The 24565-nt window shown below is 43.6% G+C and overlaps 1 protein-coding gene across 2 annotated transcripts; it reads left to right on the forward strand.

Annotated features, from left to right (window-relative positions):
• The first annotated feature begins 1117 nt into the window (after positions 1 to 1117).
• On the forward strand, positions 1118 to 12763 carry RPS19 (ribosomal protein S19). 2 transcript variants are annotated; one of them, XM_084815139.1, is made up of 7 exons: positions 1118 to 1174; positions 2736 to 2806; positions 4029 to 4129; positions 5482 to 5605; positions 7390 to 7573; positions 8385 to 8439; positions 12695 to 12763. In XM_084815139.1, exons 3-7 carry the CDS (start codon positions 4100 to 4102, stop codon positions 12719 to 12721), a joined length of 420 nt encoding a protein of 139 aa, XP_084671265.1. In that variant the 5' UTR covers positions 1118 to 1174; positions 2736 to 2806; positions 4029 to 4099; the 3' UTR covers positions 12722 to 12763. The 2 variants fall into 2 exon arrangements, with proteins under 2 accessions (XP_084671265.1, XP_084671264.1); XM_084815138.1 differs by lacking the exon at positions 5482 to 5605.
• The last annotated feature ends 11802 nt before the right edge of the window (positions 12764 to 24565 follow it).

Below are 24565 nucleotides of genomic sequence, written 5' to 3' on the forward strand. Positions count from 1 at the left end.
AGTGGTAGATTTGGAAATGCAAGAGCTCATTGTGACAGTCTCCAAGGGCAGTCCAAAAAGTTCAGGCAGCTGTGTCAAACCATATCAACAAACCAGTCCTAGAAGTTTTCATCTCCACCAGGAGTATGTCTTTGGTAAAGCGAATAGGTCTTAACTGCCCATTCCAGACCAAGTCATCCCAAAGACTTTGCATTCCAACATGGAACAATATATTGTTGCTTCAAAAATTCATTCCCCCCACTGCTACAGTGAGGATCGCAGTTAAGGTCAGAGGGAACAGGAAATTCTGAGGGGGGTGGCAGATGACATCAGAGACCCTGCTAATGACGAAGTGCTGGCTGGGGTTGCATCCCTGCGAGCCCTGCTTCCACGACACCACTGGTCCTAACCCACAACTGTTTAGAATTCTTTCGAAGTGTCAGCAAACGTGGCGTTAAGGGCGATCTGGTACACATTTCAAAACTTTCCCAAAGAGGAAGCCCTACAAGTCTCCCGTAGCAAAAAGAGAATGAAGAGGTTTGAGGTACTTTAAATATTTAAGGGTGCAATCCTATGCTATGCAAGCAAAGCTGGCTGGGGAATGCTGGGAGTTGGAGGCTTTTTTCTGTCTGGATTGCGCTGTAAATCACCTTTTCCCCAACCATATGTATTGGATGACATCGGGTGTGCTGGCTGTGGATGATAGGAACTGTAATTCAACACATCCGAAGGGCACCAGGTTGTGGAAGACTGATTTAAACAAACATGCTTATTATGGCTTTCAAAAGAGGTTAGTCCCGGGAAGACCAGCTCTCCCAGACCGCCTGACCGGTCCGAGCAACGCCCTGCCGCTCACCTGAAGGGAACAGTGGGCGCCTCGCCCCCTAGAGGCAACCCGTGGTAACGCGCCCTCAGAAAAAGGAATGAGGGCGACTTCCGCCCTTTTGTGGGCAAAACGCGCCGTATCACTTCCGCCTCCGCGAGCGGCGCTCCGTGCCTGGTGAGAAGTCAAGCGCGGTGCCCTCCCCCCTGCGCGGCAGGGATTGGACGGCTCTCAGCTCTCGCGGCTCGTTATTGGCTGAGCAGATCTCGCGGCTCCTCGAGCCCTGAGAGTAGCGAGTGGGCAACCCCGCGCGCTCTCTTTTCCCTGCCCGGCAGCAGCAGGAGCAGGAGCAGCAGCAGCAGCACGAACAGGGTGAGCGGCGCGGGGAAGCGCAGCTAGGCCCGGGTCCCCGTCGTGGGCGTCTTCGAACCCCCGCGAAACCCCAGCGGGGCCGGTTTCCTGGCCCCCGGCCCTTCTGGGCGGCATGGCCCGGCCTCGCTTGTGCCTGGCGCCCCCGTCTCTCGAGCGGGGCGAGACCACGCGGGTGGGGGGCCGTTCCCAGGGCGGGTGAAGGGAGCCGGCAACGCGTCTGTTGAGGTGGAAGAGGTGAGGTGGCTGCTAGGTCCGACTTGCGCTGGATACTCGGTCGGATGCCAGTAATAATAACGCTTCTATTATTTATTACTTCCTGAGCGGTCCGAATGAAGGTGTTGCCCGCCTGTGGGTTTTGGGGTTCCTAGACATCAACTATAAACATGTCTTACGTTATGTCTTAACCGCAAGGGGAAGAAAGTATTTTTGGCGTTATTTATTTTCGCCCATTTTGAAGTGCTCGGGACACCTAATAAAATTCATTGCTCCATCTGTGTATATTTACTCACAAGTCACTTCCGCTGTGTTCCGTGGGGCTTCCTCCTCAGGGCAATCCTAGATACATCCCACTAATGCACCAGGTTCCTTCCAGTTGTCCGTATGAGCCAATGTCCCTTACAGAGCTAATAATAATTAATAATAATAATAAATGAACCATGCAATGCTTAGGAGCGGAGAGGTGTTAAAACAGGAACTGTTCTTAAAAAATCTGGTTTTTAAAAATACTTTGTAAAAGTAAAAGCACATGTATTAAATTAAGAGTGATACATGGGATTTTATAGCTCTAATTGTAGATGTATGCCTTAATAAAGATCTTTACAAAAGATCTTACAGACATTTAAGCTAGGAATAGAAAGATCCTGGCTTTTAGACCCAAAATATAAGCAGCAACACACTTTTGCTATTGGAGATTCTTGCCTTCCTCTTTAAATGGAAGAGGAGCAACATATGTAATCATTATCGATGATAATGATGGGGTTGGTTTATATGGTGCTCTACAGAGTAACATAAACAAAAGACATGTTCCTGCCCCAGATAACTATTATTCTTACTTAACTCTTTAGAAACACCTAAACATTTTTATCACGCTGCTTGCTGGCTCACAATTTATTGCATACGATACAGAAGGGAAAGATAAATGGGGAAGAAAGAGGAAAGTAAGTGTTGGAGCAGATGTACCTTGACTGGCTGTTGAATGGGACCAGGTTGGTCTCCCCCTTGCCGTGATGATCTTCATGAGAAGCAGGGGTGCAGCCTCCCAATAGCTCTTAGTCTCCTGGCCAGTGGCAGTCTCCTGACAGAGTGTGCCTCCCTTTAACTCTGTGGTCCCGGGGTCACTGGCAGTTGGAGCAGTGTTACTTATGGCAGTCAGGGAGGAAGCAAGTGAGCTCCCTGCAGTCGCTCCTTGTTTGGCCAGTGGGTGGGTCCACCCTTGTCATGATGTTTTTCCTGGGAAGAAGGGGGATCTCCTGGTTTCCTTTCAGCTGTGATTAAGCTTCCCCAAAGGTGTGCAGCTACAAATAGTCTTTCTAAAGTGGCATTATATACTGTTTTTTGCCAGATGCCTGGTGTAACTGTGAAAGACGTGAACCAGCAGGAGTTTGTGAGGGCCCTCGCAGCCTTCCTGAAAAAGTAAGTTGTCTGAACAGTGAATTGGCAGTTAAGCTCAGTTTTACCATCTGAGTGCAGATACCAAGGCATTTGCTAGCAGACACTCTGGTAGCCATGCTCATGGGACTCCATAGTTGGACATCTCCGCTAGCGTTGGGAGCAAAATTCAAACAAACAATGTAAGTTGCCTGGCTACGAGTCACCTGAAGATTGGGGTGTGGGGGTTTAAATGAGCAGAGAAGAATATAAATATTATGCTTGCCTGGTGCGGGCTCTGCCTGGTGCAGTGTCATATCAGCAGGACTTACATCTCAGTATATTTGTGCTGAGGAGTTCCAGAGAGAGGCTAGCAGGTTTGCAGAGGGAGCTATGATTCTGTGCTTGAGTGAGTGTGTGTGTGTGTGAGAGAGGGAGAGGGAGGGAAGGGAAGGGAAGGGGAAAAGGAAAGGGTTCTCTGTCCACTTCTGTGTGAGGCTCCACCCACTGTTGTCTTTATGTAGCTCCAGGCCACTTGCCCCAAAGGGAATATGGCTCTCAGCCCCCCCAAAGGTTGCTGACCCCTGTCTTTGCTGAAACAGGGGATTTGTCTTGGGGAGATACATTTACAGGTCTTGGCAGGCACTGCCTTAAAAGTATTCTTATGTGAGAGAAGGTGGCTGCCTATAAAATGTTGGCAAATGAACCTTTTAATAAAAAAGAGTGCCTTGCCCACTTGGTCAGGGGTGTCTTTTAATTTCTGAGCCTTGTAAACCACTCTGGGTGCCTTGGCTGAAGAGTGGAATTTTTAAAATGCTTTGAATGAATAAATGAATAATCAGTTAATCTAACTGATCATGTAAATATTGTGGTCCTAAGGATACCCAGTGGGTTTTCTCCCTTTCAGAGCTATTTTATTTATAGGAACATTTACTTCGATTAGTAGTCAGTTTAATCAATTGACTAAAATTACTGAAGGGTTTTTTGACTGGGCAACACCCTATTGCATATTGCTGTGTAACTGGGGTAAGTTACCAGTACTGCTGTTTGTGGGATCTCTGGCCAGAAGTTGTTGATCCAGGCTATTGGGAAATCTAGTGGTTGATCTTTAACCTGGTGGTGGGTAGGAGAAAAAGAAGACTGTCCTGTCTATCTGGAGATACCATAGATGTATGTGGATTGCCTATTGGCAAAAGTAACACCTTGGCCGAAGTAAAATTGCTGCGTATTTGCATGGTGATCACTGATGTTTGAATTGTTCTTGCAGGTCAGGTAAACTGAAGGTACCTGAATGGGTAGACACAGTGAAACTAGCCAAGCACAAGGAACTGGCTCCATATGATGAGAACTGGTTCTACACCAGAGCTGGTAAGCAATTGGATGTGTCCAGTATCATGGAAACATGATGTACTTTCTGATTTTAAGAACACATTCTATTTATTACATTTATATCCCACCTTTCCACCAAGGAGCAATATGACAATGGAACCAATTACCTAGGGAGGTAATGGGCTCTCCCACACTGGAGGCATTCAAGATGAAGCTGGACAGCCATCTGTCAGGAATGCTTTGACTTAGATTCCTGCATTGAGCAGGGGGTTGGACTCGATGGTCTTATAGGCCCCTTCCAACCCTACTATTCTATGATTCTGTGAGCCCAAGATAGCATAGACAATCCTCTCCATTTTATCCTCAAAACAACCCTATGAGGTAGGTTAGACTGAGAGTCAGTGACTGGCCCAACGTCACTCAGTGAGCTTAATGGCTGGGTAGGGACTAGAACTCAGGTCCCAGTCCAACACTGTAACCACTACACTGGCTCCACAGTGTCCATATCAATGTTGTGTTGCATGAGAGAGGCCAAGATGGACCATAAGAACATAAGAGGCATGCTGGATCAGACCAAAGGTCCATCTAGTCCAGCATTCTGTTCACAGTGCCTAACTAGCTGCTGACTGGGAACTATAAGCAGGACACGGATGCATCAACACCCTCCTGCCTATATTCCCCAGCAACTGGTGCACATAGGCATACTGCCTCTGATACTGGAAGAAGCTTATAGCCATCAGGACTGGTAGCCATTGATAGCCTTCTCCATAACTTGTCTAACCCCCTTTTAAAGCCATTCAGATTGGTGCCACGGTTCAGTTTAGTTGGGTGCCAGTTGTCAGAAGTGCAGTGTGTTAATTCCCTGGTTTGCCACCACACAACGTTCTGAAAATTTTTGTGACTTGACCAGAGAGCTTTGGCTATGGGGCAGTATAGAAATATAATGAATGAATGAAAATGAGGTGCAAATTATGTAGCAAAAAATAAGTACTTGACACACTTCACATACATCATTGTTATTAAATTAACATAAATTAAAAGGTTTCCTTGCCCCCAAGAAGCTTACAATGGGAGGTACATCATGGTGAGAGAGGAAAGGGGAGGTAAATATAAAAAGGGATGTGTGTGAACAAATAGTTAACATAGCTTAGTTTCAGTAAACCTTACAATAATCTTGTAAAATGGGCCATTGTCCGTCCCCTACCTCCATTTCAGATGTGGGGTTGCTGAAGCTGAGAGAGGGGTGCTTGCTTAAGGCCCTCCCAATAAATGCATAGTTCAGCTTGGGTTTGAACCAGGAACTTCCATGTTATGCTCTTAAATGTTTCACCACACCAATTCTTAAACCTCTTAGTTCTGTATATATTTAATGTAAGTTGAATATGTTTCAGCTTGGTGTACATGTTGCAGCTAGAATGAGGCTACAAATGATGGCTTCTTGTGGAATAACCCCCACGCTGCCTGGGACAATTTTTTTGCATCTCGCTACCATACGCTATAGGATTGGAGCAAAAGGTTCGTTTCCTGTCTCCACTGATAGAGAGATAGTGTCTGGGCAGTGGGTAGTGCGATGCTTCTCCTGCAGCTGCTAACACCATCTCTCCTGTGCCTGTGGCCCACTTTTAGGCAAGTATAGGGAGAAGACACACCATGCAGTAACAGAATGGCTGTGTTAGATGTTGTTTCCCCTTTCCCCCACATGGTAACTCCTTCAGTGCCAGATGTAGCTTGTGAGGTATCTACCACATGCTTGTGGTGGTGCATTTCTGGCCCAGTGTCAGGCTCTCCACTTGCTCAGTAAATAGCAGATAATGTTGTTGGTCTCTTAGCCTCCAGGTGCCAACCATTTTCACTTTTGGTTGGCAGATCACATCCGTTCAGATGCCGTATTGGACAGGTCTTGACATCCCATGCCTCCATTCACAAATGTCTCATTAGGAACTTAAATTATTATGACTCTGAAAATGTCCCTCTAGGAAAATACGGTGCTTGCTTGTTCTTTTTCTTCCAACACCCTAATTTTTTAGGGACTATTGCTAGAGGTCTTGCCAACATGCCATTGTTGGTGTTGAGTGACAATGCTGAGAATTGGTATAGTAACATTCATTACTTTTTCACAGCCTCAAGTTCTTTGCCTTTGATTTCCCTGCCTGTAGAAGGAAGACACAAACAAGTATTGGTAGCCAGCCAAGCAATCTGTCTTGGCTTTCTCCCCCTCCCCCCCGGCCCCAATAGTTTTGTTCTTGACTTTAGACAGATCCCTACAACAGTTGGAGAGCTTTAGAGTTGCTCTGTGTGGAGATCTTGCACTGTTCTTTCACAAGGCGTTAGAATGTGTCCTCAAATGTGCCCATCTGTTCGCATTCATGGTGAATAACACAAACCAATTTTCTGTCTTTTTTCTTGTCTGGCTTTTTAAATGCACCTCTGCTGTGGCGAGTATTTTGCAAGGAAGCCCTGATGTCCGACATGCCTTTCCCTTGAATGACTACTGTGGTTGTTTATTAAGCACCATATTCCCTGTTGTTGTCTTGCGGCTGTAACTGTTTTAGTGAAATGTTGGGTTGGGAAGTTGGCTCTTGGCTTGCGGGCATATAGCCTCAGGCTATCTCTGTTTTGTCTGTGCATGAACAGTGGCCCCAAAGGAGAAAGCAGGTGGTTCTGTACAAAAGCAGCCGTAATGATAAAAAGCGTTCTGTCCTCCTTCATGCTGTCTTCTGCAGTATCTTCTTGTCGCACTCTAGGTATAAATAGAGGATTTTAATGCGGGGGTGGTGGTGGTTTTCAAGTGATATTAATGGTATGATGCCCTGTTTCTCTGGAACTGCTGCACTAATGCCCTTTCAGCTAGGTGGTCTTTGGCTGACAACCGTTGGTGCTACCGTACTCATTAATAGTTCACACATCACTTTTCGCTACTTTCAGTGGGTCCCTTCATTAACAGAAGCAATCTATTCAGGCATGCAAAGAGCTTAGTTGTAAGGTGGGAGCTCGGAGACTTTGGCTGTAGCAGCCTTCATGGTCTGACAGATTCGCTTTGCCACTTTTCTTGGCTGAAATGGTCAGTTCCCAGTTTAAATGGTATGCTGCTCACATGAGTAGAATCATTCCTATGCGTAAAAGAGCCCATAAGTAATGTCCAAGGCAACCTGTGGATTTTGAAGATGGGCCACCAGACTGCCTAGGAAACTTATTTAGCCTCTAAATCTGATTTAGGGGTACTGATGTCCAAATATTTGGGTTGAAATCAAATGTCATAAATTGGAAGTGTCAGGAAATCCTCTCATCTTTGTTTGCAGCATCAACGGCCCGCCACCTGTATCTCCGTGGTGGTGCCGGGGTAGGTTCCATGACCAAAATCTATGGAGGCCGCCAGCGCAATGGTGTGATGCCCAGCCACTTCAGCCGGGGCTCCAAGAGCGTTGCTAGGAGGGTGCTTCAGGCTTTGGAAGGGCTCAAAATGGTGGAGAAAGACCAGGATGGGTGAGTTCCTAACAGATCTGAAGAACATGCGTAATACAGTGCCCAAGTTATTACTTGTATGGGGGAAAACTACTGTCTCAAAGGCAAGTGCTGACCTCCAGCCATCATCTTCATTTCCTGAAAATCCCTCAATGCCCAGAGGCATTCTGGGGAAATGGAGATGGTGACTGATAGGCTGTTAGTAGGCTTTGAAGTGTGCTCTGGCTGCCATGCAAGCCTTTATATGAGAGAGGGAGAGAAAGAGAGAGAGAGTATAGGAGGCTTCATGGGCACCAAGGGAGGCATCTGCAAGTGCCATCTTGGAGGCCCCATATCATGTGGAGCCTCCAAATTTAGAGGCAGTATACTGCTGAATACAAGTTGCTGGGGAGCTGTAGCAGGAGAAAGCTACTACTTTCATGCCCTGCATATGGGCTTCCAGAAAGCATCTAACTGGTCACTGTTGGAAATAGAATGCTGGACTAATTGGCCCCTTGGCCAGATCCAGCAGGGCCGTTACGTTGACTAAAGGGGTCGGTGTGCTTGACTTTGGTAGAATAACTTTTCCCAAATACTTTCAATTATTTGCTGCAATGCCTATGTAGATATGTTTGGAGAGGAATCTTGGGTTGAAATGAGCCTTGTTGTATCTACTGAAAAAGTCTAAAGCCTCAGCCTAATATGTGGGATGTGGGAGGCTATGCAGGAGAAATGTATGCTTCTTGAAGAATGGTCTTAATCTGCTGGGTGACTAATGAGGTCACAGAGTGGCCCACAGTGGTGACAGGCTTAATTTAAAAAAAAATCTGATGTGGTCACTGGTTTCTTTCAGAGGTCGCAAGCTTACTCCTCAGGGACAGAGAGATCTGGACAGGATTGCTGGACAGGTAACCTTTACATAAAGATGAATTCTAGAAGTGTAGTCATGTTTGTCTATTGCAACAGAGTTTTGTGGCAGCTTAACGCGGGCTTATAAATAGCTATTTGCTTCTGGCAGTAAGAACTGCTTCCAGGGATCCAGGCTGGGAAACTTTAGAGAATTGTATTCCTTCTCCCCCCCACTTTTTTTTTTTGTTTTTGTTTAAAGTCACAGGTAATTAACCTAGTCAGTGTGGTCAGGCTGGGTAGTATAAAACTGTGGGCTATGTAATCTTGTGGAGTTTAATCGGTTGATTGGATTGATGTAGCCTCTTGCCTATGGAATTGTATGCCACAAAACATTTATTGGCCTTTAAAGTGCCACAGGCATCTTCTGTTCCTTTACACAGAAATCTCTCATTTCACTTTGGCCTCTTCCACAAGAACTATTTTTTGTCTTTTTTCTGTGGTCCTGCTTTACTCTGGTTCTGCATTAGCAGTGGTGTCCTGGAGTTACTACATGGGAATAGAGCGGTCCCTGTTCTGTTGGTGTAGAAGTTGAGATGTTTTAGGAGAAGGAATGCTTGAAACGAGTCATAATACATTTTTTGAGTCACTTAAAGGATCCTCATTTCCTAAATAATTAAACAGTCTCTTATGTTTAAAGCTCTACAACCAAAGCAAAATTGAATACATGAGGAATACATGAAGCAGGATCCGCAACTTGCAAGAGCATTTCAACAAAAATTCTACCAGGGCATAAAGTAAACCCCTAATAGCCTCACTCTCTAAATCTCATTTGAAAGAGCTGTGTATCTCTGTACCGCTTAAGGTTTGTTCTTAAAACTTGTACTTGATGATCTGTCCCCAATAAAACTCTTTAACAGCCCCAGTGCCATCAGATAAAGTGCTGAAATGATAGCACATTAACCAGCTCTGAGTTGACATTTACAATGTACTGCAGATGAATTATTCCTCACAAATGGTTGCTCTTACAAATACGTGGAATTTATTAAGTGGAACATCTCCAAACAAGTATCAAAGTGCAAAAATGCATACAGTTGAGAGATCCCTCTCATTTTTAGCTGAGCTGGAATGTGAATCCAATTGAATATCTTGAATCTTTTCTTACTGGTTCTAAAAAAATTACAGTAGTCCATATAAAAAACTGCTTGTTAGGCACAGGTTCAGCTGCTGGTTACTTTAACAGAGGTTGGCACCTATATAGGCAATGTACGAATGGTGGATAGGGTGTTCCTAACCTAACTATATTATGAGGCATTTAACTTAGCCATGCACATTCAACATTTGGGGCGGGAGGGAAAGGCAGGAAAACATTTGATACAAATAGGAAGTAATTGGCTGAACTTTGAATACTAAAAATTTGAATACTATAATTAAAAAAGAATTACAGAAATGTGAACTTCCAAACACATCCACCTTAAATGAATTGCTTTCAATAATAAAAAACAGAAAAGAAAAGCTGTTTCCAAAAATATCACCACTAATACCAGTATCCTGTTATCCAGATCTCAAAACAAATAACGTTAATGTGAAAGGGTATTCAGAACAAGGTTTGTACTATGTAAGATACATTTATATCAATTCAAGACCAAAAGAATGAAAATATTGGAAATAAAAGTTGTAAAACATGCAAATTAGCTGGTACTCCTGGTACTGTTTGGGAAAGTTTATCAGAAATAAAACAGTAATGGAACACGGTGCTAGACCATTATCCAGTTTTGAGAATATAATACTTCATCAAACATACCAAACTCAGGGTGCTACCTCTAAAATTTATAAAATATTATTAGGAATGGGTATGGGAACATCTGGAAGCCTCTACTCAAGTTTTGGAACTAAACTGGAAAATTAAAATTACTGAAGAAGAATGGAATAAAATTTGGCAGAGATTTCCAATTAAAACACCATCCTCTAAAATCAGGGAACAAACTATTAAAATGATACAAGGCTGGTATCTCACTCCAGTGCACTTGTCTTATATTAATTCAGACAATAAATTTTGCTGGAGGGGATGTAAAGAACTAAGCACCACACAACACATGTGGGAAAGTGAAGAAAACATGGGACTTTGTTTTTCTAGAAATTAGTAAAATAACAGGACAAAGCATATCAAAAACACCAGAATTAGCATTACTGGGAATATTTCCCAGTAATAATGTATATAATAAGTAATAATAAAGTAGTAACGAGAATTTATTACATAAAACACTTAAAAGATTTATAACAACTGTAGCTAGATTATTGATAGCCAGCAAATAGAAATATCTAAAAGGAATCTTGGTTAAAGAATGGTACAACAGAGTATGGCAGATTGCATTATTAGAAAAATTTACAAATATTAAAATAACAAAAGGACAGTTTTATGGAAGAATGGTACAATTTTATTATTTATACCAGTGGTCTCCAAACATTTTTGATCATGCACCCCTATCAGTGAAAAACTTTTGAGCAAACTCTCCCAGTATATGTATATTTAATTTATAAATTATATACATGTACTACTGTACTAATATATTATGTACATCATAAAACATACACAAAAAATAAAAATTAAACAGGATGAGATAAAGATGAAATAAATAACTATTTTAAAATATTGTTTGTTTATTAATGGTACAAACCCCCTTTTTGCTGTCACTTAAAAATATTAATATTTTTAGTGAGAGCAATGTGATTGAATATGCTTCATTATTTTTGAAAATCTTGGTTTAACACTTTCTGATACAGCGATTCGAAGGTCTGGTTCTAAGCTCAGTTCTTTTTAAACCACCTGTCCATTTTGTGAGGGTTAGTTTAGCTCAAACTAGATAATCTGTAAATTCATGAGGGCACTGCTGTCAACTTGCAAGGAGGGGAAAGGTCTTCTTGCAAGGAGGGGAAAGGCGTGCTTGGCCGGGCTCCTGCCTGGGATGGAGCTGGGAGTCTTCGTCACCAGCCCTGCATGCACCCTGCACGCACCCTGCACAGAGTCCCCACTCCTTGGCTGACTGGTGGCTTGGCTTGGGCTGTTAACCCTTCCCGCTCTCCTTTGGCAGGATGGAAACTGAGAGGAAAGTGCCTGCTTCTCAGCTTCATTGTGTGAAAGGAGAGTAGGAAGGGTTAATCTCCTTCCCGCTTTCCTTCAGCAGGAAGGTACCATGGCCCAGAGCAGTTGCTCTCAATAGGACAGGAGCCAAGAGCTTCCCCATCCTGCTGCCGCTGCCCACCTCATAGGAGCAGCGGGAGGCTGCTCAATGTTCAGGCAGCTCACGCACCCCCGTGGATCATGTTGCGCACCCCACTTTGGAGACCACTGGTTTATGCAAATGCAGAGAGAGGATGGAGTGTTCCCTCTTACTACAAAACTCTTTGGTTATCATAGACCACAAGAAGGTACTATACATGATTAAAGTAATAAATAAGAAGGTATATGTATTAACAAATTGTAATGCATGTTTTCAAACATAAATTGCAGGGAAAGTTTAGTTTAGGTTATATATTTGTTAAGAATAAAATACATACATCTTATCATTGTTAATAACATGGATAACTTGTAAATCGTTGTACAATTATGCATTTTTAACAAAGTTGTACAGATAGATAATGTACATGCATTGTAATGGAAATGTAAGAAAGAACAGTTAAAATCTACTGTTTAGATTTTAAACAGTAAAATCTTTTTACTGTTTAAAATCTCCCCCCCCCCCCCCAGAGGTTGGCACCTGAATTCATCTTTACATGATTCTTGGAGGGCAGCCTGCGTTCTCTAATGAGGCATGGATTTCTCTGTTGCATTGTAGGTGACTTGAACCAAAATGCACAGATGGATGCCAGCTCCTTCTAGTTTGTTGCCTCTGTCCTGCCTTGATAAACTGACAGTGTTTTGGGCCAGTGGATAATGACTTTGTATGACTGTAGCATCACAGTTCCATACGGCATTCATGTGCCTTTTCCTCTGAGCTACCAGAGATTAGAGGGTGTGCTGCTAGAAGAGGGTTTGTGCAAAACCCCAAACTCTGGCCACCTTGAGGGGGTTGTTTGTGGTCCTTTGTCAAAATCCCACCCAAAGCATAATACATACAAAGCATATAGGGTTGCAGCAGTCATGCCATAGATGAAAGGTGTTGAACTGAGCCCACATTCTTAATGGGGTGGAATACATGATTGGAATACCAGGAAGCTGTTCTTACTGTAGGAAATTTATTTTGTATTGGACCAAACATATGCTCTTACTTACCTGTGTGTATCCCTGTGACAAACCTTTTCTCTTGTCTCTTCTAGGTGGCAGCCGCAAACAAGAAACATTAAAATGAATTTCAGTTTAAAAATAAAGCTCTTTATTTACTGATACTGTGTGTTTATTTCCCTGGAAGGTTCACTTCTTCCACCTTCTCCATTGCAGTGTTTAGCCCTTTGTAGTATCTAAAGCTTAACTATAAAATGCCCACACTATTTCAGACTTGTCTTTGCAACCATGAGGACTAGAAATTTCTAAAAACTGAGAATTCAGGATGAAAACTACATGTCAACTGCCATTTATTCCCATTTTCACGGGCAACTTTACTTGTATGTAATATACACAGCTGTATGTATAATTATTATAAAAAACAAAAATGTTGCTTCCCTAATAACATATTATATGGCTGAAGTACTGTTTGTTCAGGTTATGGATGCACTCTTTAATTGGTAGATTGACCCTAAAACAACTAGGGTTTTAGTTTGTTAATCTTAATTGGCGAGGGCAAGCTTTAATTGGTTGGGGCAGCTACTAAGCGCATACTTCTGATATTTTTAGGCCATTCTGGTTCTATTGTGTTAGTATAATAGGGCTTGAAAAATATTAAAGATGGCTTTCCTGTAACTTCTCCTACAAATACTTCAATGTCTATATTACCAAAATCTCAATATGCAAACATAAACTTAATTGATTAGAAGGCAGAAAATAACACATTTAAATTCCTTAATTATTTCACAACTCTTATTTTGGATGCTTCTCTGTATGGAAGCTGTGTATGGATGCTTTCTCTGTATGGAACGCTGATGCTTGATCAAAGTTGCCAAATTTTACTAAATGGGATCACTTCTTTCCCTGCTTTTGCACTTCAATTTTGATTTGGATTCTACCCCCACATCAGAAAATGAATTCCCTTTTGCCACCGTATTCTGATTTGATATTCTAAAAAATTAACTGGGAGAGTGTTATAGTGGTTTGATTTGTACCCCACCTCACTACCAAAAAATAGCGCCGGAGGCAGCTTACAATAATAGATAAATAAAATTGGATTAAAACAAATATATTAAAACACCGTTAGGGTGTAATCCTATGCATGTTTAGACAGAGAAGTCCTGCTGCTCCTAGCATGCTTCAGCCAGCATGCATAAAAAACACCCCTTGGGATCTTTATTATCCTACTGCAACTCGCTGACATTTTTTAAAATTATGTGTTCTGTTTTCACTTAAAATACCTGTTGTCATCCCGTCTTAATTTTTAATGTAAGTCAAATTGATTTCTTTGCAGAAAAGAAAATAAACTCGTATTTGAGACTGTGTGAGTAGTGTAACCCCAAGAGCTTTTTCCTAAGGTTTGTGAATGATTTAAAACATGGGATTTTGGAATAAAACTACCATCGCAGCCTTAACTGTGGCTTTGACAATGGTGCTGGAACCCCAGAGTGTACTCTGCAGCTTGATGCTAATAGGCTCTTCTGGAATGTCTCTGGAGCTCAGCACTTTACAAACTCAATTAAGAATTTGCACCACCCCTGGGAAAATCTGGGTATCTCAAGATCCTGTGCAGCAGAGATGAGGATATTTTGCATAATCTGATGGCGTACACAAAACTTGTCTATGTAAGACAACATTGTATCCAGGTGAACCAACATACTAGGATAATAGAAACGTTAATCTGTTTTCCGGAGCAATCGGTCTCCAGCTCTGAATTGTAACTTTTTCAATAAGAAACAAATGAGAGCTCTCTCTATGTTTTTGCAATGTCTTCCTGATGTGTTTTTTGGGGGAGTTTAGGGTGGAAGTCAATCTGCTCCTTAATCCAAAAGTAGATAACCTAGTGCCATCCAGATATTTTAAAACTTTGTTGTTCGGTCGTTAAGTCGTGTCCTACTCTTCGTGACCCCATGGACCATAGCACGCCAGGTCTTCCTGTCCTCCGCTCTCCCAGAGTGTGCTCAAGTTCATATTTTAAGACTACATCTCCCATAATCCCTGAGCACTGGCCATGTTGGTTGGGGTTTATGGGAGCTGCAGTCCAAAACAACTGAAGGATGGCAGATTGTTTATGCCTGCACAGTTACAGTAGAGGTTGGCATCTGGAAACTGCTGCTACTCCTAGTCCTGGATATTCCCAATGCATGTTTGTGAAATATGATAAACTCCATAACGAAACACAAACGTTTAGCAGCATCTTTGAAGGCAAACAGTCATGTTGTGGCATAAACTGAGTTAGAGCTGCCCTTGTTGAGTCCACCTCATCAGATACATGAAATATTATCCTCAGCTGGCAGGCAAGGTGTGTATATACATACAGGTATGGAGAGAATGGTAAACTGGGGCAAAAGGACCATGAAATGCAAGAAATAATTGCATTTCAGGTGCTTTTGGGTTCACAGTTTACAGTTTCCCTACTATATTTGTCTTACTTTGGTTGTTTATTCGGTCAGTTGCTTCCGACTCTTCGTGACTTCATGGACCAGCCCATGCCAGAGCTTCCTGTCGGCTGTCGCCACCCCCAGCTCCCCCAAGGTTGAGTCCGTCACCTCCAGAATATCATCCATCCATCTTGCCCATCTTACTATCCAACTGAAAATGTTTCATGTGTTCATGTACTTCAAAGGTCACAGAGAGGAAGGCCAGGATCTCTTCTCCATCATCCAAGAATGCAGGACATGGAATAATGGGCTCAAGTTACAGGAAGCCAGATTCCAGCTGAACATCAGGAAAAACTTCCTGACCGAGCAATATGACAATGGAACCAATTCCCTAGGGAGTCGGTGGGCTCTCCCACACTGGAGGCATTCAAGACGAGGCTGGACAGCCATCTGTCAGGGATGCGCTGACTTGGATTCCTGCATTGAGCAGGGGGTTGGGCTCGATGGCCCCTTCCAACCCTACTATTCTATGATCAAACTGAGTTCCAGTCCACCAAAGCGTTATGCCATAATCATGTTGCTGAACAATCCTATGTGTCTACTCAGAAGCAAATCCCTTTGGGTTCAATGGGGCTTACTCCTAAGTAAGTGTGTATAGGATTACAACCTTAGTCTTCAGGGGGTGCTCTGTGTGTGTACACATATATATATATATAGAGAGAGAGCGCACGTGCTACAGACAGCACCAGCCTAACAGGGCTAACTGAAATAAGTGTCAAGGTTGCCAGCTCTTTTGCTCCTCTGCCTTTTAAAAGCAGCCTGACATGCAGAAATTAATAGAGCTGTGCACAAATGGCCTCTTGAAATTCTCCACCCTGCATGTGGGCAGAGAAATTAGGGAGATAATTTCACTGAATTTCTCCAGGGGGAGGAGGTAGCACATGTAGCACAGATTCTCTTTTGGCAAGGGGTTTTTTTTGGGGGGGGGGCGGCTTGTGCTGCAACAACATTAACTGTCTTGGCAGGCTGGCCCCCAATTTGCATCTACCACAATGTAGGTGAGGGCAGTGTTGCGTCTGGCTCCAGGACAAGGTGGAGATAGTGCTCTGCCAAAATCTGCCCTCCAGTTTCCTGAAAGTTCCCCCCCCCCCCCCGAAAGGGGCTTCCATTGTTCAGCCTCATTCAGGTTGTTTTATCATTTATTTTTGTGGTATTACTGAGCTTACCTAATCACAGCTAGCCTCCCAGGCTGCCTGCATGTCCTGATCTGAAAAAAGCCCTATGGCGGAATTACCTCATGGTGCCTTAAACTGGGCTTTAATTGAAGTGTAGGAAGCTGAGGAGGCCAGAGGCTGCTAGACAGATTATTGTACAATGAAAAACAGGTCACTTGGGCTCTCTCCTTGGCCATGTCCTAAGTGAGGTAAGCCCAAGAAACCCAAACCTAACCCATGAGAATTTCTCCAAAATTTCTTCACCATTTAATTTATTTTCAAAGCAATTTCTCTTCTATCAAATTGAATGAGAATGGTTGAAAAAAATGTGGGATAAATTTTTGGCACAGCACTAGAAATTAATCAGGTAAAACTTCCTATCCTCTGTTCACTGGAAAAAAGCACCTGTTTTAATTTCTGTGTCAGAAGCTGTTGTCAAATGCACAGGGACAAGGCCTATCCGGGGGAAGGAAAGAAGTGGCAACTCCTATGTGAGCTGATGAGCTTGGTCTCTAGCAGCTGCTACAAATGGTTCTGAGAGGACAGGGATGGGGAAAATGAAGGGGCTTAGGCAGGCCTGATAAGGCCCTGTGGAGCCCTTGCTGATTAATATGCATCTAGAGGTAGTACGAGTGGAATAAGAAAATGGCAGAGTAAGCTATAATTGTACATGCATACAAATTAAATAATGGAGATATAGGCCTGACTGAATAGCTTCTGGAGTGCAGGAGCCATGGGTACAGGGCCGCTATTAGATGTTGGTGGCATAGGCCTTACTCCCATTGGGCTGTTTTCCTGCTCTGCTTTTCTTCTTTCCTCACATCATTCAGCCTGGTGCTGCATTTTGTTCCTCCTCTGAGCCAAGCCATTGAGAGGTTTTCACTGCTACCACTGCAGAGGTGTGGGCGGAGGAGGGGAAATGGCTGCTCTGTTCCCCTTTGGCAAGAAATACTAAAGTATGCTAGATTGGGTGGGAGGGGGGCAAGAACAGCCCGCTGTCCCTATGGCAGCCTGTAGCTTTGCCTTAAAAGTGCCTTCAAAATCATGTGGGAGGAGGAGGGAGTTGAGCAGGGGTTGTTAGAAGGAGTTCGTCATTTGTTTCTGTCAAGGACTGCTAAAGGTAGACTTCAGTCTCTGACATAGCTAATGAGTTGAGCTCTGGGGGAGCCAGAGTTTAGGCACCCCTTGGTTTAAAGGACTCTCTCTGAAAAGCAAGTTGAGCTCCATGAAAAATTGGCTCTCAGTGGCCTGGACAAGACTTGCCTGTTAAATGCTGAACAGGATCTCATTGCAAGCATGGAGATGTTTGTTCAAGGGACTGAGCGAAATCGTGTGGAACGGGTTTTTAATATGCTGCAGTCTCTTTCCAGCCGTCTTTTGAGAGCCCGTTCTGGAAATAATTAGAGCTGCTAAGAATTGTTAATTCAATATACGTAACAGTGGGGGCCTGATGGGCCTCTTCCCCCCCACCTGTCGCTCCTTCGCCACCCATAAAGAGGCATTAAAATGGGGAAATTTACAGCCTTCAGCAAAGAGGAGCGTTGCAAATTTTTAAATGGCGCCTTCGACAAGCGACAGCAACAAAGTAATGCATTTCTGATAGCGGCGCTGATCTGGAAGCGGGATTTGAAAAGGGACGCAGCAGCTGTTGCTTACAGCTGCTCGGCTTGTGTGGAGGGGGCTTCTGTGGCCGAGATTTATCACTTGGGGAAGCAAAATAGTTTGGAGGGGCCTGGTGCCTTTTAGACAGTCATTTTTGGATGCTTCCTTTTAATGGTACCCTATAGCCCTGGGATGGGCGTTCATTTGCCAGGGCAGCAAGCTCTTTCTCTTTCTCATTTAGATCATTATTAAAGCTGGAGAGAAGGGACTGGGAAGTGGGGGTGGGGGAAGAGAATATATCTTCATCAATAAGGCAGGGTTATGATTCATTCTGTAGTTGGAGCCAACATCAGCACACGGCATGATTGAGTAAACAACTCTGATGATGTTTCCAGCATCATTACAATTTCATTGGGATTAGTCTGGTTTAAATATCAACGTGGTAAGGATGTGGGTGCATTTCAAATGAGTGGGTATTCAGGCAGTTGGCACCCATGCAAAATCGGAGGCGTTTCCTGAATTTAGTATTTGCATTTTGAAAATTCGTAGCTGCGAGGTTTGCCACATCGTAAGGTTTGCCTGGGTTGAAGTTTGATATTTTGTGACTGACGTTGGCGAACAGCACGTCCTGCTCAACTGAAGTAAGTCCTTAAAACGTAAAAATTCTTCACCTCACAAACCATTGTTTATATTTTTAATTTGACTTTCAGGGTTAAAATCAAAATTTCCAGTGTTTGAAGCTACATATTTCAAATTGCAGCTGTAGCTGGCATTTAATTAGGGTGAGCATGACATATGTAGATTTGGCATAGCCCCGATCCTGGAAATGGTGCTGATCTTGGAGACAATGTGCTTCATGTGCTGGTGTGGGGCTCGAGGTTAGCCACCAGGTGGCACACAAGTGAATCCATTAAGGCCAACTTGCCGTAAGGTTTTTAGGGCACCTGATCTAGCTAAGGGATATATAGGTAGCCTCAGACGAAGCTGAGGAAAGGGTGTTGAGGTACCTTTGGGAATTTAAAGCCTAGCTGAGGTAAAAAAAAAAGAAAAGAAAAAGCCTAGTTAGTGGCCTGGCTGAGAGAAAAAGGTGTGAGGAATGTCATAGCTGGAGGCTTGTCTGAGTGAAAACACTAGCTTCTGCAGCCTGAGGCCAGGTTCAGGTAAAAGGGACTGTGAAATGTTGACATTTAGTTCCCTCAGGCCTAGCTAAGCGAAAGTCCTGAGGGACATCAAGCAGTGATCACCCAAGTGGCTCAGGCAAAAGTCCTGAGGAATATTCAGCAATGTAAGGACCAAAGAGCTGGTGCTAGCACGGACGGAACCTTTAGCAATAACAATATTTAACATTTGTATATACCACAGGGGTGGACAGCTTGTGGCCCTCCAAATGTTTTGGCCTAGAACTCTGATCAGGCCTAGCCAGCATATTAATGGTGAGGGCTGAAGTTTTGTAGGCCAAAACATCAGGAGGGTCATCAGTTGGTGAATAACACTTTCAAATGTTCCAAGCAATTCACTTGCATTATCTAGTTCTGATCTTTATAGCAACCCTATAAGGTAGGTCAACCTTTATAGCAACCCTGTATGGTTAGGGTTTTCCCAGTAGTAATGTATGGCTGTGAGAGCTGGACTATAAGGAAGGCTGAGCGCAGAAGAATTGATGCTTTCGAACTGTGGTGCTGGAGAAGACTCTTACGAGTCCCCTGGACTGCAAGGAGGTCAAATCAGTCAATCTTAAAGGAAATCAACCCTGAGTGCTCATTGGAGGGACAGATACTGAAGCTGAAGCTCAAATATTTTGGCCACCTAATGCGAAGAGAAAACTCTCTGCAAAAGACCCTGATGCCGGGAAAGACTGAAGGCAAAAGGAGAAGGGGGCGGCAGAGGATGAGGTGGCTAGATAGCATCACCGATGCAATGAATATGGACTTGAGCACGCTCCGGGAGAGAGCGGAGGACAGGAAGGCCTGGCGTGCTATGGTCCATGGGGTCACGAAGAGTCGGACACGACTGAACGACTGAACAACAACAATGGTAGGTCAGTCTTTTAATACCTCATTTTTATTTATTTTTGTTTATTTAAAATATTTATAAACCACTCTACATCTAAAATAAAATTCCTCAGTGGTGAACAGTAAAAGAAAAAAATGTCAAAATACGAAATAAGAATATTTAAAATCAAATTATGCCAATAAAACCATGGCTGGTCTTTTACTCATGGGAAACTTGTTTAAATAAAGATGCTTTTAGCAGATACCAAAAATAGAGCAATGTTGGTGCCTGCCTGACATCACCTGGCAGGGAATTCCACAGAGAGTGAACCAGTATGCTAAAAGCTGCGTTCCAAGTGGACTCCAAATGGACCTCAGGCCCACGTGGAAGCACCAGGACTGCCTCATCAGATGATCTAAGTGACCGGGCAAGTTGATAAAGGAGAAGGCATGCTCTCAAGTATATTGCAGATGGTGGGAGGGAACTGAGGCTGAGTGGGTGGCTTGCCTAAGGCCACCTAGTGAGTTCCTGGCAGAGGTGACATTAGAACTGTGGACTTCCTGGTTTGCAACTCAGTCTCTTCCTCAGTTGCCATGCTACATCAGTGCAAGTCCCTTACTGAGGGGAGCAAGAGGAAAGCACAGGAAAGCCAAGGTGAATACAGCCCACCATGCAAAAGTTATTGGAAATATTGCCCAGGAGCAGAAAACCGCACTGGGTGGTGAATGCCATAAATGTGGACTAGAGGTTTTAGGTGAGGAAGATTCCTCAGAAGTGCTGCTTGTGATTGGAAGTAAAGCTGATTGTACTGTGTGCTTTTCCCCCTAGACCACAGTGTGTCCTGAGCAGAAGGCAACAAGGTGAACTTCAGTAGTATACCCATGGAGGAGATGACTTGAGGAGACAAAGCCAGCCACATGCTGAAAAGGAGGAAGACAAAATCTCCAGAAGGTCTCTAGCTGACATGAAATGTAGGTAATTCATATCCTAAATCTGGTGTTTGGTAAGATCCTGGGCATGAGCCAAACCTATCAATTGTATAATCTCAAGAGGCCATGAGTTGGGCCATGACACTCAGTACTAGCTTATCTCTTGTTGTGGCAATCCTGGGTGCCTCATTGTTTAGTCTCCATTAGTGTAGATGCATTTGCCTTTGCCCAAATTCTTGACAATTCTTATAACCAAGCTTGGTGTTATTTTTTTTGGCCATGACACTGTGAACTGAAGTGGGCAATGCGCACATGTACAAATATGGCATTGGCATATGTTTGAGGAGGGAGTGTTGCCAAGGTCAGAGGAAGAGGACCAGGCATTTGTGGTGATGCTGTGGCCCTGATAGGGTTGCCAGCTTTTGAACCAGACCCTGCTCTTGTTTCTTTAACAGTGGTTTTAAGCTGCAGAAATGCGGGTTATGCTTATCCCCAGAACATAAAAATGTGACACCTGTTGGTTTCTGGAACCCAAGCTGTTTTTATTTATTTGTTTGTTTGTTTGTTCAGAGAATTGATATGCTGTTCTTCAGCTAATTAACTCTTGGAGTGGCTGTTAAAGTCACAAGAGCAGACCAGGCTGTTGTTTTTTTCTGGTCAGTTGGACCCTTTGATGGAAGGCATTGTTTCCATGATGGCTGAAAGACAGAGGGCAGAGCTTGATTTAGCTGTACAGGTTGGTGGAGCTTATTATTGTATTGGTATTAGGCTGCAGTGCGATTTAGGGTTTTTCTAGACCGCATTTTGGTGATAGTGGTGGCACAACTGTTGTGATGCTGTTGTTGAAACTGTTGCTCAGGACCAGATAGCTTTCCTTAGCTTTTATTTCAGAGTAATTACATTTATCTAACAACCTCCCCCGCCCCCTGCCCTGCAATGTTTTGTTATAGGGAAAACGTGATGCTCATCTATATGCACATCTGTGCGTGTGTGACACCCCTGCTTACACATCAGTTGTGTTTGCTAGTGAAGTGTACAATTTGGTTGGGCAAGTGTCACACACCTATTCACTTGGAGGCTGTTAGATTGCTACTGACATGCTACACAAAGTACCTCCAGTGTCAATGTGTGCATTTTATGTGTACATTTTGTGTGTACATTTTAAAAGCCATTATTATTTATTATTACTGTCTTCACCATCTTTAGAGGCTGGGCATCCCTCACAAGTTGGTAGCATTGCAGCTGGAATGTGACTGCAGTCCTGCTCCAGGGGCAGGAAGGACTAGCTTTTAAATTGCTAAGATGTATGGCCTTTCCCTTCCATTTTATTTAATGATTCCCATTGAAAGTAGTAAGATTTGTCAATACTTGTGATTTTTCTCTCTCTTAAACATTCCCAGGGGACTGAGGCAAATGTCAGGTCAGTTTTTTAAAGTATTTTTCCTGTCATGCTGCCTAGGCAAAAAACTTGAAACCCTGAATACAAATGATCTTAAAATCTCTGAAACCAGGATGCATGTGTACATATCTGTGTGTGTGTGAGTGTGTGTGTACGCACGCACACACCCCAACCTCCTCCTAGACCATTTCTGCTCAAGCTAAATTTTAGAAACAAAAAAATCCCACATGTTCTGAGGAGCCAAAGATTTCTCACCATTTGGTGTTGCCTCTCCTAAGCATTTGCACACATTTTAAAGGCTGACATTAAATACATGTTAGGGACCTCTGGCCCTTATAGTTGTACCCCCAAAGAAATGGGAACAATCCATTTGGCTGCTTTTCCCCCCCTTTTAGTCCTTGAGAAGCCCGGAAAAATTTACTGAGCCTTAATCCCAAAACACGATCTGTGTAATAAAATCTTTAAAAATTGGCATATACAACTTTGGAACAGATTGGGGTTTGTGAACAGTTTCTCCTCTTCTTGTTTGAGAAGAAATCCATGAGGAAAGCGTTCTTTTTGTTTGCAGCTGCACATAATTTTAAAAAATGCACATAATTTATCCTGAAGGCTACAAATGGGTGGTTAAACAGTTGGAAACACACTAGACCAGTTGCATTTAGTGATGGGTGAAGATGCAAGGCTTAGCACTTAGGCTGGCCTCTGCTGAATGATCCAAATGGAAAGGTCCTTCTCAATCAGACCAGGGGTCCATCTAATCCCGCATCATGTTGACCACTGCGACTAGCCAGATGCCTCCAGGAAGCCCACGAGCAAGGCAAAAAGACAACAGCTCTTGCCTCTTATTTGTCCCCATCATCTACTGTTCAGAGCTACGCTGTCTCTGTACACTGAGGTTCCATTTAGCTATTGTCATTAGTAAGCCAGTGATGGACCTATCCTCCATGAGTTTGCGTAAACCAGGGGTGGTCCTCTTTCTGGCCAAGGGGCACTTCCATTTTGGAGAAGCTGTCAGGGGCAGGGGCAAAGGTGAAATGGCAAAGGCAAATGGGGCAGGGCCAAGAACACCAAACATATCAGCACGTCGTAGCTTAAAGCTTCTACTGCCAATAACTAATCCTTAGGAGAGGCATTTCAGCCTTTTAGAAAGGAGAAAAAAGCTGCATGAAAGCCCAAACAATCAATGTTTGGGGGAAAGGGTGTGAGGCCAGGGGAAGGGGTGTGGACATTTGGGGACGGTTCCCCGCACTTGCTGAACCCTTTTCCAAGCCAGCTAAGCTAGTGGTCCTTACCGCATCCTGTGACAATTAATCAGCGGGTAAAATTCAGAGGCATTTCTGTATGTTTGCTGCTGAATTTTTTTTTTTATCAGGATGCAATTAAAGTTATTATGTTGAAGGCTTCTGGTTGGTCTGTGAATTGGATCTGAATATTCACCATCCTTGCAAATCAATCAGTTTGAGAGAGAGACATCACCATCCGATGCCACTGCTAGCTTCAAGGGCAAGATTTTCACTATGTGTCTAATGCAGGGGTCTTCAACCTCTTTCAGCTTGAGGACTGAATTTAATTTTGGAGAAGCTCTGAGGAGCTGTGTTCCAGTGGTGGGTGGGTCTGAAGGCAAAGGGGTGGAGCCAGTGGGAAAAGGAGCAGGGTCAAAATACCAGCCAGTATATTGTAGTTTAAGGGCGCAATCCTATGCATGTTTAGACGGAAAAAAGTCCTACAAATCGCAGCATTCCCCAGCCAGCTTTTTTCCTACACTTGCACCCTAAAGGTCTTGTTGCCAGTAATTAAGCCTTGGACAGACATTTCAACCTTTTAGAATGCAGAAAAAAACACAGAAAAGCCGGGAAGCCACCAAACCATCAATGGTCAGGGAAGGGGGAATGGCCTTCTGGGGATCCCCGGAAGGTCAGATTCTGCACCCCTGGCCTAATGGTTGCATGAAGTAGTGCTTCAGTTACATTGAACCTAGCAAACCTTGGTGGGGGGGGGGTATGCACAAGTCAACCCATTTTCATTTGTGAAATGGTAGTAGTTTGTTGGAGGGGCAGGGAGAGGCTGCTGTTAATGTGTTACCCCTCCTTTGTTGTTGTTTTCTCCTATTGCTGAAAGTTACGTTGTAAGCTTCTGAGAAGAGAGGATTGTCTTTTTTTGTTCTCTTTCTTTTGCTTATGCTACTCTGTAAAGAACCATGTACACTGTATGTTGTTATTCCTTCTAATATTCAATTCAGGCAGTCAGTGCCGCCAAAATTATGGCCAAAATGGTGTCACTGGGAAACAAAAGGAAAGTGTCAGCATGCTGGGGAACTCCCTAAGTTCTCAGAAGTACCAAAAGACAAAAAAGATTCTTAAAAAAACCCACCAAGGGGGCAACACCTCCCTGCCAGAACTGTCCACTGAGG

The sequence above is a fragment of the Heloderma suspectum genome, chromosome 10, assembly GCF_057233095.1.
Source record: "Heloderma suspectum isolate Gila_16-S chromosome 10, 16-S_ref, whole genome shotgun sequence".
Classification (NCBI taxonomy): Eukaryota; Metazoa; Chordata; class Lepidosauria; order Squamata; family Helodermatidae; genus Heloderma; species Heloderma suspectum.

What these genes read in the sequence shown, in the direction of transcription:
- RPS19 (XM_084815138.1), top strand. Translation starts at nt 2,736, where the DNA reads ATGCCTGGTGTAACTGTGAAAGACGTGAACCAGCAGGAGTTTGTGAGG. An exon ending in CTCGCAGCCTTCCTGAAAAA is followed by an intron (nt 2,807 to 4,028) that starts GTAAGTTGTCTG and finishes TTGTTCTTGCAG; the next exon opens with GTCAGGTAAACTGAAGGTAC. An exon ending in CTGGTTCTACACCAGAGCTG is followed by an intron (nt 4,130 to 7,389) that starts GTAAGCAATTGG and finishes CTTTGTTTGCAG; the next exon opens with CATCAACGGCCCGCCACCTG.